This window comes from Nematolebias whitei, chromosome 7, assembly GCF_014905685.2.
Source record: "Nematolebias whitei isolate Nwh7 chromosome 7, NemWhi1, whole genome shotgun sequence".
In the NCBI taxonomy this organism is placed as follows: domain Eukaryota; kingdom Metazoa; phylum Chordata; class Actinopteri; order Cyprinodontiformes; family Rivulidae; genus Nematolebias; species Nematolebias whitei.
Window position 1 is genome coordinate 9,201,388 of NC_056504.1, and position 12,790 is coordinate 9,214,177.

A 12,790-nucleotide genomic window follows, 5' to 3' on the forward strand; every position below is an offset into this window, starting at 1 on the left:
TATGTCTGTATACTGTATTTGTACTGGGGGCTTTAGTCACCATGAACAGCTAGACCTCTTCTCACTGGGGCATCAATATGACGAGACAAGAATCTGAAAGGTTTCCGCACGTCGTAAAGGACCGAGATCTCCCATGATGCCTCAGTGCAACTTACCACTCAGTAAAGATTGTATCATGTGACGATGCAGACCACATTTTTATATTTTGGGTTCAAAACCTTATGACGATCACACAAAGTGCACTTACACTGCCCTCAGACATGGGGTCAGACAATGAGGTGTTTCTTCCTGTGGATGAGCATTCCTGCTGTGTTTAAACAATGTTTTTATTATTTTAACTCTTAAAAAGGATGTCTGATTTGTCTTATTCTTCATTTACAAAGCGCTGCTTTGTTTATCGACATCTTCAGGGAAGCGCTTTGTGCCCGGGACCGAGCCGTGGCGTTTAGCAGCTACGATGGGTAGCTGAACATAAAGTGGGTGATATCCACATAGAACTGAACACAGGTTAAACCCAACCAAAGTTTATGAGAACAATGTGCTGTCCGGGGACTGGAATGGCCTCAAAGACTTTGTGAATGTTTCTTTTCTTTTTCCAAACAGTCAGGAAGCATCAAAAGCACGGATCCATAAACAGAATCATTTGACGTTACACGTATTTATATTTTCATGTTCTTGACGTGTCTTTGATGTGTTCAGTGCGTGTCTAACACAGTTAAGATGGTGCTAATACGGCGTGTTTGCTTTCCTTCCTGTTCTGTCTGTGCGTTGCGTTAAAGATGCACCTCAGAACTCGTTTAATTCTTTTTAAAATCATAAAAATGTGAAATCGGACACGGCGGCAGAGCAGCTGATGCTCTTGCAGTTTCAGCTGCTCGGCCCGACAGCGCAGTGTAGCTTTAAATCATTTTGAATGACAAAAACAAACTTTCTGTTTCATCCTTTTGTCTTAACTAATACAGTTTGTTATAAATATATATATATGATCTAAAATAAAGCCTAGAGACCAAATTCTCAGTTTAATGATCATCCTGACCAACCTGTGTGAAGGTAAACAATTTAAACTTCAGGCCAAGTCTGTTTTTATCAGAATTGACTGATTTTGTTCCTGTACAGTGTACATAATTACTTTTTTGTCTTTTTTCTACCTTTTTACTATTCTGTTATGTTTTTAAAACAATCTTTAATAAATTATATACATTTGCTCTATTTCTAATAGTATGTTTTATCTTTTTATAGTCCTCTGTATCCAAAAATAGACGGATTTTCAAAATAAACGAATGCATAAATGATTTGATTATAAAAGTACTTCGCTTGTTTACAACATTGGGTAAAACTTTATTGTTCACAAAAGACAAAATGATTAAAGCAAATGGGGGGAGATGCTGAAGAAGAAACATAATCAAAACTCAATTGCTCACACAGTTAAAAAATAATCTGCTCCGCTCTGAAAGGATTCACCTCATCAACACTTTGGCACATTTTCTAAGAAAACTTCTGCTGTTTTTTTATTTTATTTTTTACTATTACAAAGACATTTTAAAGTCGCATTTTAGAGTACGACTTTCTGCAGCTACTTGCCAACATACAGGCTGATATGAAAATAAACAGCTGTGATCAGTGTTTTTTATTTAATTTTAATTAAAACAGTAAAGCATAAGCCGTGTGCATGCACCAGATTTACACAAATGCTTTTTTTTTTTTTTTTTTAACACAGGAAGCTGTTGGGAATACTGCAGCACAGAGAAGAAGATTCTTTCAGCTCTTCTTCTCTTTTAAAGAGCCGGAGCGATTAGCTTATTAGTATTTTTGCTGTAAACATAAATTAGCTGTGACCGCCCTCTAACCATCACTGTGCCATCATCATTAGTCATCCTAATGTCTGTCAGGCTGGGAGCCATCCGACAGAGGAGTCGGGGGGGAGCTCATCACGGTCTCATCGAAGGCACTCGCACCAGCAGCCATTTGTAGTTTCATTGTCACCGCAGGCCAGCTGTTTGTTCAGTTTTTGCATTTGTCTCAGTATTTTCAGCAGAGTCTGAGTCTCAGAAACACCCGGTGGGGGACGCATCAGGAGTCAAGCACATGTCCAACGATTAAAGAATAAACATTTTAAAAGGGGGGGTGCGTGAGGGTGGGGAAAATGTAGAAAATCTGAAGAAGCAGGAGCAAATTGAAGAATTCCTCGTTAATGGTTTATCTGCGAAGAAAAGACACAAAGATGAGTCGATGTTACTCGTAAACGCACGTCGGAGTGAATTTTCACAGTTTTGAGGTTATAAAATGTGTACAAGCAAACAAATGTGGAAAAATTCCTTCAGCTCTCTTGTTTTTTTTGTTGTTTTTTTAACAAGCAGACATTTAATCTGCAGCTCTGTCATTACAGAGTGGCTCCAGAACGCACACATCAGAGAGACTTCCTATTCTTCTTAAAATGACTGAAATGTTTTTATCATTCCGTCTGTGACGGTGACTTGTACAGGTTTCTTTGACGGTTTACATTTCAGGCTGAAGTCATGTGGCTTTTCGTCGCCTACGTGTCAAACCCTTGGCCCTGAGGCCGTCTGGACACGACACAAGAGGACACGCAACAACAAATACACCAACTCGCACACCGTCCTCCCACCTGTGTTCAGCTCAGCTTCCATGTCTAAAAATGAAAACGACCATCAGAAACCACAGCTCCTGCCACAGTGCTGATGAGCCACAGAGGCCTTTACATCTGGCCCCAGATCAGCCAGGAGTGAGTGCCAGAGATTTAATGTGTTCAGAAGTGTGTCCAACAGCTGGTCAACTCAAAACACAACACACACACACAAGATGGCTGCAGCAGAGCCAGGAGATTCTGCAGAGGAAGGAGCCACTGGGAGATTTGTGATTATAGAGTAAACAACAGAAAGAGGATTGTTTTCTCCAACCGTCCTCTCAATCTGGACGTCTCACGCAGAGCCAGACGTCCACATGCACCTTAGGAACTGCACAACTTTACGGAGATGCGCTCGTGCTTGTGTGTGCATGCTTCTGGAAGGGGCTGTTGCAGATTTTAAGATTATTACATACAGATGAAATGACAGCAAATAGTGAAAGTTGATTCATTTTGATTTTATTTGCTGCAGCTGAGTATATGATTTACTATAACCCAGAATTATCACTGAATTATTTTTATGAATCAACCAAAAACATTTCATGTTAAATGTTTTAGTGGTGTTGTGTGACATCTGTCTACAGAGGTGCACATTAAAACTGTAAAAAATAAAAAAAAGTCTAAATGTTTTATCTTTATGTTCTCACTGATCTGCACCGTGTCCTCGGTCACCGTCTTTGAAGCCTCTTGACTCGTTCTAACCTCGTGTCTTTTTTTTTCTGGGTCTGGTCAGGTTTCCTGCACAGTCAGAGTTGATGATCACAGGCAGAGCAAGCAAGCTCGTGAGGCGTTCAAGGACACGCGTTCGCACATGCAGGAGCCTCTGCTCTCCATCCGCACCAAAACTGAAACGTGCTGTGATGTCGAGGCCGATGGAGGTTTTATTGTTAGTTCATGGTGGGACACCTGCAGGGTGCACATGGACCACAGCTGTGTGTGTGTGTGTGTGTGTGTTTCTCTGATTCGTCTGCTGGAACATGTGCCGGGGTTTGAAAGGTGTTTACCTTGAACTGTCACCCAGCAGAACAGCAACAGATTCATCTGCTCCTCGTCACTTCTCTAACCAAAAATGTTTTTTTTTTTTTTTTTAATTGCTTTAAACTTTTTAATATTTTGTCACATTTTGACATGTCAGCCAGGAAGTCCTGCTGCTCTTGTGACTGATTTTCAAAAGCCTGCAGGAGACGAGCGAGATCAAATCTGTGAGTTTATTCCTGTTTATCCGTTGGATCACATGGCCTCGCTCACTGCTGCACAGCTAATTAAAGCTCCAAACACACAGCGTGCACATGCACTGACGTACACGGGGCCTGCACGGCTGACCCCAACCCCAGAGCACACACCTTCCTAATACACCACAACTGTTTCCAATCTAAAGGTTCCTGCTTGTCTGGGCCCCGGCGAGGCCTGATTGCACGATACAGGATCCTCAAGAAAAGAGGGCAAGGCTGCGGGGGGAGAGGGAGCGATGTGCCTCCACTTCTTTTTCTTTTTTCCCTCCTCACTCTCCCTTTCTCCTTTCATGCTCTACCTGTACGGTAATCTGGTATCTGTTAAAGTGGCTGAAAAAGAAAAACAGACCCCGGAGACTGCGGGGGAAAACATTTGTCTTAAATTCATCAGAGTTCTGTCAAACACTGCAGCTCCGAGGGTTAGATTACCTCGCAGATAATCGCTGGTTTCAGTTCAGACACACAACCAGGACTCTGCATTAATTACCTTCACGTTATTTGTTGTAATGATGGTTTTAGTCTCATCCGTCTGAGAGGACACACTTTTATAAAATGAGATGTTCTTGTGGGAACACGCAGTGGTTTATTGTCTATAATATGGTTTTGTTTAGGTGCACGTGTGAACGGAACAGATTTTTAGAAGGAAAAATAAAATCTTGTTCATTTTTGCTATTTTTAAAAGAACTCAAATTAATTTTGTCTCACAAATAACTTTATTACATCATGACCTTATGACATTGTTTCCTACATTTTATAGTTTTACACACACGCTGCCCGGCTTTAAAACAAGCTGAATGCTAATGCTAACTTCTATTTTTTATTTATTTTTTTTACTTGCCTGCTTTTAAAAAAAGAAATTGCAGTTTTAAGAGCAATTACCAACAAAAGACGCGCACGTATTCATCACTACCGTACTTGAAAAACATGTTTACAACACATTCTGTTAAGTTTTGCAGCTACAAAATACTCTGGTTTGTAGGATTACATAAATAGTTGAAGTTAAAAATTAAATGTTCTGACGTTTGATTAGTAAACGCTTTCGATTTTACTTAAAATAAAATTTAACTTTTATTAAATCAGCGTAATCACTTTTGGACTAAATTTGTTAAATAAAATTGCGTTAAAATTAAAAGTTCCCACGTGTGAGGATAAAAAGTGTGAACACATTTTATTTTTTTGTGCCACAAAATCAACATTTTAAGCATATTTTTGAATTTTCTTCTCTAAACACAATATTTTGTCACCAGACTTGTGTTTCTTTGTCTTTTTCCTTTTATGAATGTGTGTGTGTGTTGTTTAAATATTTGTTGTGCTGATAATTACGGATAATGAACTGAAACGTGTGTGTTTGTGTGTTTTGACCTTACCTGACGAGCTGCAGGGAAGTGATGCTGCTCTGGACAAAACTGTGGGACGGACAAGGACGAAAACTGGAAACAGTGTGTTTGTGTGTGTGTGTGTGTGTGTGTGTGTGTGTTGGGGGTGTGTGTTGGGGGTGGTGGACAGGTGTGGAAGTTTGCTAAAACTTAAGCTCAGCTGTAAAAATATAAAAAGAAGGCAGTGAACCATCATGCAGCACAGAGGTTCTGCAGGATCAGAGATGTAAGCAAAGGTTTTAGATGGAGGTTGTGATCAGACCATAAGGAAGTCATTCAGGGGGTCAAAGGTCAGGAAGTGGGTGCAAACACAGACAGAGGTTGAGAGGGTGGAGGTGAGGACACAGGAGGGTGTGTGACAGAGGTTTGTTGGGGTCCTAGTGGCTGGTGGACATGGCCCAGGCCCCCTCCATCCTCCAGACCGAAAAGGCATAGCTGAGTCTCTCGTGGGCCAGGTAGTTGCAGCTGGCCAGCTTGGCATCCATCTCGTCGCTCTGCAGCACCTGGTACAGGAAGTCGATGTAGCGCGAGGCCAGCTTCAGGATCTGGATCTTGCTCAGCTTGTCGGAGGGCAGCGTGGGGATGATTTTGCGTAGGGAGGCAAAGGCGTCATTCAGAGACTGAGTGCGCTGACGCTCCCGGACGTTGGCGATGACGCGCTGAGAGTGGAGCTCCTCGAAGGGAGCCTCAGGCCTGGGCCCCAGGGAGGAGGGGGCCAACGTCACGATGGTCGAGGGGCTCTTCTTGATTTTCTTAGGCCCGGTGGGCAGCAGGCTGCCGGTGCTGCTCTCCTCCGTCTGACTGAGGCTGTCCTTCTTTGGATAAGGCGATCGTTTTCGATTTTGGAGGGTCTTTTTGGACGCCCTCTCCAGCTCCTCCTCGCTGGCCCCCAGCCCTCCTTCAGGGGAGTTGGTGCAGGACACCTCTTCTCTCATGGCGGTGTCCAGGGGTGACCTCCGCTGCTCTGAGAAGATTTGGTACGGCTCTGTTCTCACCTCAGTCTGGCAAAAACCGTCTCCCGTCAGACAAAGTTACGGCTGCAGCTCCATCAGGTTCAGCCTCGGACTTTCCCGTTTCCTGGTTTTTAAATGTCACAACTGCCACATTCCCTTTCTCTGTCCACCAGACAGAACAACAACAAACCATCTGACAAGCAGGTCTACCTCCACCTCTTTTATAAGCCAAACGCCAACTCAAGGCCTGCGAGTTTTTCTCATTGGCTCGGCGGCCTCTCAGAGGGCGGGGTTCAGCCTGGAAAAAGCAGGAAGTGTACGTTAACTGGGCGGGTGATGGAGGAAGGGGGTAAGCGGCCCAAACAGCCAGTAAGAAGCGCTGCATCTAATGTTGCAGAGAAGTCTGAGGTTTATGGGTTCCAGATTTGGGCTGGACCCTCGGTCCGCCTGCATCCTTGTGTGCACACAAACCTCACATGTTTGACCGTCACCACATGTATGCTTCAGTCCTTAATACTTATTACATCTAGTTTTATGGCGATAATTATAGAGACGACATCCTTCTCCGCTTTCTAACAACGTATCTAATTTGACTCGTCTCAAAAAGCAGAGAAAGAAAATCCCCATTAGGATGAAAAATTTATATTAATTACAGATGTAAAATTAGCAACTGGATTTCTTCAAATAAACCTATCTCAGCCTAAATTATCTTTGTTAGACTAGCTCTTTATGCTCAAACATCTCCATAATCACTCCTGATGTTTGCTGTCTCAACGCTGGGACGGTAGGAGAGCCCAGGCAGGACCCTGAACGACCCCTGACCTCAGCGACCCAAACACCCCAGCCTGCAAAGGCGAGAGCGAGTGCGCCTAATTGTACCGTCCTGGCCTGAAGGCAACATCTGCATCTGCAGCCCCTTACAGACGTTTTCCTCACAGCTGAAGGTGTGTCCACCGCACAGAAGGTAGGCCCTGCTGAGAAACATGACATCAGGTTTTTGTTTGTGCAACCAACAATTTCAACCAATTACTAAATTTTGCGTCAATCCACAATTGCGCCACGCCTTTTTTTTTTTTTTCAGTTTCCCATCAGTAACCATTTATACCTACACGCGTCACGACCGGCTGACTCATGTGCAGATAACTGGAGGACATGTTGCGGGAAGTTTTCCGCTGCTCTCTTCTGTAGAAATGTTGGACTTTTTGATGACAGCGCATGAGAGGTTGTTGAGGTGCAAAAATCTGACCCAGAATGAAGCTGGTTTAAAACCAGTCTGGGTTGAGACAAAATTAATTAAGAATGGCTTTTTTTTTGTTAATGAATTGATTCGTGTGATTAAGCTTCATGCCATTAAATGCTGCCTGACAGCTTCTAACCGAGACTTCTGGCGAGCTTTCAGCAGCGGAGAGTGGGTCAGAAGATTTTGTTGATGAACCTTGTGATTTCACTGGTTCACATTTCATTCATGTACTCGAAGCAACTAAAATCCCTGTTGGGATCAATCAACTGTAACAAGAAAAAAAGTGGCCACCATCAGTGGAAAGAGGTTTAATTTACTTAAAGTCAGCTCCGTCCTGACGGAGACAGAGGGAGGACAGGACCGTCATCGCTGCTGATGGTAAACTCAGGAGCGAAGACGTGGCCCCGTGCCACCATGATGGAAAAAATGAGCTAATAAGAAGGCCAACAGGAGGAGAAGAATAGGAAAGGAGAGGAATAAGAACGAGAGAACGGAAAAGAAGAAGAAAGGAGAACAGGCGGGGGGAGAGAAAAAAAAGTGAGGCTGTCCAAACAGAACCAGATGCAGGAGTGTGGAGGCTCGTTTGATCTTGATCCTCATAGGCTGATTGATGTTACACATTTCATTTCCTTGTCAGAGTCCTGACATAATGTTTCACTAAACGCTCGGGCCCTGCTCTCATCTTGGTTCTGTTTGCACAGGGATCATAATTAACCCTTTGTGGAGCAAAGGGAGATCGTGCATATTTCTACGTACGCTTACAAACAGGAAAACTTGGATCTTAAAAAAAATGAGAAAAAAGCAGACGATTGTCTCTTTCTGTCTCTGAACCAGATGGTTTTGAACCCAAGGGTAGACATGCTGATGCTGTGGAGCCCATGATAGGAGGGAGGTGGGGTTCCTAAAAATTTGTAACGCGTTCAAGTCAAATCTTCGTCACGCAACAAAAGGTTTGGATGACGCGCTCCGTGAGCAGGAGCTCAGCGGTGTGACCGATCACAAGTGATGTGTTTGGAAATCCACACTGCGCCCAACAGAAGGAGCCGGTCTTTACGCTCCTCCTCACCTTCACCCTCAGAGTTTCGTCACCCTCCCGGGCTGTTCTTATTGATGCTTCAGCACAGCACACTGTATGCCCCCGTCTGCCCCTCCATACCCATTCTTCAAGCGGCCCGTCCCAGGAGGCGCTGCTGGTGACAAGGAAGACATCAGGGGCCCATTTCCTCGCATGGAAAACCCTTCCTGTGGGGCATCCACTTAGGAGGGGTTTGGGTGGAGGGGGGTGAAGGTGCACGGTGAGTGGGGGGAGGGAGGCTTTGATAGGAGGTGAAGATAATAACAGAGTTAGGAAGAGTGCCTGCGTTTTCAGGAAAAAATGGAAAAGAACGGGGACTTCAAGGAGTGAACAGGAGAAGTGAGTGCATGAAACGTTACAAAGCTCTGTGTGTGTGTGTGTGTGTGTGTGGGGGGGGGTCAGAGGTCACTATGTGCTCAAGGTCCAGACTTTTTGTAATCAGACAGTGCGGGGGCCAGTCTTTGATTAGCCGTCTTTCTGGTAATCATGACTTATTTATTTAGATTCCTGCTGCCGTAGTTTGACAGTACTGAACATGTTGTTTCCTCCAAAGATGTTGGACAGTGTTCCTCTTCTTTTGTTCTTCATGGAGAAGTTTTGCTTGTGACTTTATCTGTGAATCACTCAGACGCTACGTTAGATGAAAACAACAACGTGGGAGTTTTAAGGAAACAATATTAATTCCTGAAGGTAAAAAACAAACCCAACAAAGTTCAGTCAGGTCCTCTGGACGGTTTCTTTATTTGTTTGTTGTTGAAATGTTTCGTTCTTCGTCCAAAGGACTTCATCAGTCCAAGGAGCCACAACCAACTCAATCCCATAAGTGGTTTTCTCACATAGTGGGCAACCAGTTTTATGGTGATAAAATGGTTTCTGGAGTCCGCCCTCTCCCCCCGTCGACTCCTCTGAGGCAGCCATGGACAAAACATCAAAGTTCATGCTCAATAATCCAGGTTTTAAAAAAAATCCTCAAACTGATGAAGTCCTTTGGATAAAAGACGAAACGTTTCAACAACAAAAAAGAAACTGTCCAGAGGACCTGACTGAACTTTGTTGGATTTTTTTACTGGATTATTGAGCATGAACTTTGATGTATAAAACAAAAAACCCAAAAGCAGCGTGTTGCTCAAAGGCCGCGGGGTTTAGGCTGTTTACATGTGAACGATCGTTCTTGCAACCTTACAGATTTTTCCAATGTTGATTGTAAAAACGTTACATGTTCACATGGTACAATAGGATAACAATCGCTGTTTAGACAAGACCGCAAAAGACGAACCCGCTTTAGTTTCCATTTCAGGTGGCGCTGTGGAAAAAATGATATGTCTCTGAACCTGGACTCCAACCTGAGTGACACGTTTCAGCCATAGACTGTGCACTGATAAATGTCTGGGTGTCGAGTAAACGTCACACTGCCCACTGATAGATGACACACTCAGCTTCAGCACCATCGGCATATAATGATTTATGGTGAGCGCACACAGATTTATAGTAACGCGGACATAGTGCAGTTGAGAAAACAGTGACAAACTAAACCTGTCATGCAAAACGTAGTTTTTTGATTAGCTAACGATGCGTTCTTTTGTTGTTTTGTGAGCGGAGTAGCCCAGCCTGGTCTAAAACGTTCACCCTTTTCTCCACACTCCATGCTCATTGGCTGATAATAACTAACTAATGATAACCAGTACATTTGATCAAACATCCCATCAAAAGTTACCAAATCATCTGTTAAAAACACAGGTCATGTAACACCATGACTGCATGCATGGAGCAGGCAGGATCTAAAACCACACATTCCTAGTGCGCAGGCTCTTATTGTAAAAAAATAAAACATGGTGGTTTCTTTAAACTGGTTCCAGTTTCCAACAATGGAAGCAGAGATACTTGGTATACGAATAGTCATTATGATGTAAGTGTTTCTCACACCCTAAAGAGCCCGAGCACCCTGATGATCATCAGCATGTTGTCTTAGTGTGTATTTCTGTCAGCCAGTTCAGATCAATCTGATAAAAACCCTTTTGGGCCGAATGTGTAGAACTCACAGGCCAGATCTGACCCACAGACCACCAGTTGATGATTACAGAGGCCGTACGTGTTGAGTGTGAGTTGCACTGGTGTGACTTTCTACATTACTCAGGCCTTTTCTTCTAAATGACCCATAAATTAATTTACTTCTTCTGTCAGATGTACTCAACAAATAACCCTTCTGTGGAAGTTGTCATGGAAAATAAGATCCAAGGGCGTGTTTTTTTTACCACATTTACAGCTGAGGTCATTCTGGCACTTCACTGATACCACTGAGTTTCTGGCCTAAACCTCCAACCATAGTTAGCACCTTTGTTATTTTAGTTTCACTGATAATCACCATGACCATTCCCTCAGAGTCTCATTCTCTTTTGAACCTGCTTGTTGTTAAATTATTTCATTACGCATGAGAAATAAATGCAAAAAAAACATGTAGTTATAGATTTTCTTGCCAGAAACGTGTCCTAATTCATGTTAAGCTACATTAATTAACTTAACACAGGCAACAAATATTTACTGGTAACTCATATAATACTGCAATCATTATAATATAAATAATTTATAAATGCAGTTGCTACTTATTCTACAAATATAAGAATCATGGCTCCTCATCCCCACCTTTTAACTGAACTCCTATATCGGTCAAGATCATGTTATAATCACTTCTTGGAAATAATCTAAAGCAAAAAAATCTTACAGGGCTTAAACTGAAAACTGCTGGATTACATCTCAAAAAGGGATCTGAGATTTTACTAAACCAGATGTGTGTCTTTTCTGATACCGAGCAGACACAAAAAGTGACTTCTGTTGAATATTTTGCTACTTTTAATTGAACAAGTAAATTTATTCACAATAGAAAGGCTCACAATTGTCAGCCCATAAATATTGTTTCCGTGGTGTTTGTTACAAGTTGCCCACAGAACAGACCCTCCTCATACAAAGCGGATGTTTTGGGTCAGAACATTCTGCTCAGAGAGGATGTAACTTGAACAAGTTGCACGCCACCACTAAATGCTGTGGTATGAAAGAGTTGCTGATTGTTTTCTGTTTCTGTGAGATGCACTTTGTCTTTGGTGGATGATATTTTGATTAAAGGCATCGGTTAACGTCCTGAGATGGTGCTTTGTTGCAAACTTTAACATGCGGTGATTTTGATGTCTTTAAGTTTGAGCACTGAGATCCAGTGACCCTCCTCCAGTAACTGGAGCCTGGAAGAAACAGCCAACACTCAAACCCATGATACAACCCAGTGGTCAGACCGAATCATTTTCAGGACAGAAACAAACACCCATTTGTCTTGTTTCTGTTCCATTTATGTACAAATGAAATACGAAAACCAAACGGCTTCGTAGCTCATGTGAAGTGCTCCAGAACATCACCTGCAGAACGCCTGAGGCGACTATTCTTCAAAAAGGAGCCTTGCCGTTAAACTTCCTACCTCTTCTGCTGCGTGCAAGCCTTTATTTTTCTTTTTCAGCTGTTACGTATCTTCTCATATACGACCACAATTTATCATAATATTTAGCGTTCAAGCTTCCTTTAAATCTCCCTGCTTTCATGTGTAATTTAGCCAATATCCTGCTCTGGCGCTGATTACAGCGTTCATGAGCCGGGGTCGGTCTGAGGCACATTACAAATGGTCCCAGTGGAGCTCACAGTGGAGCTGGGGATGTGGAGCACAGCAGGTCCGGCTTTGGGACATCAGAGACGCACAAAAGTTACAAGATGGGCTGGAAAGTGTCGCGAGATACGGAGCGTGGCCGTGAACTTTTCAGGCAAATAAAAGGGACTCGACAAAAACATGCCATTTTTTTATTTTTGTCTTTTACAGAAATAAATTACTCAAATAGGTTTTATGTCAAATGTTTGCTATAACCTGTGTGTGTGTGTGTGTGTGTGTGTGTGTGTGAAGTGTTACATCACATCATGCCCATGTGTTCAAACAGCAGGTCTCCTGACCTCCCTCTGCATGTGATAATGCGACACCAGAGCAACACATATCAAATGCACCTGAATCAGCACTTCACAGGAAACATACACACAACGGATGGTTACATTTATTTTAAAGAATGCCACTGTAATTGTTTGGGGGGGGGGGGGGGGGTAAGAAAACTGTGCTGCTAATTCAGCTATGATCTACTACTCTGACTCTGAACAGCGAGGCAGGTGATCACTGGTAACGCTTCATAACAAAGTTTTTACTCCTGAGTCCAGTACTCAAACACACGTTTAATTAACTTTCTATGCA

The 12,790-nt window shown here is 43.0% G+C and overlaps 1 protein-coding gene across 1 annotated transcript; it reads right to left on the minus strand.

Moving 5' to 3' along the window:
* Positions 1 to 2,121: 2,121 nt before the first annotated feature.
* Positions 2,122 to 6,394, minus strand: LOC119412245 (twist-related protein 2). The gene is made up of 2 exons (XM_037679229.1): positions 5,244 to 6,394; positions 2,122 to 2,200 (listed from the first exon to the last, which is right to left on the minus strand). The coding sequence occupies exon 1, from the start codon at positions 6,185 to 6,187 to the stop codon at positions 5,630 to 5,632; it is 558 nt and encodes a 185-aa protein (XP_037535157.1). The 5' UTR covers positions 6,188 to 6,394; the 3' UTR covers positions 2,122 to 2,200; positions 5,244 to 5,629.
* Positions 6,395 to 12,790: the final 6,396 nt, after the last annotated feature.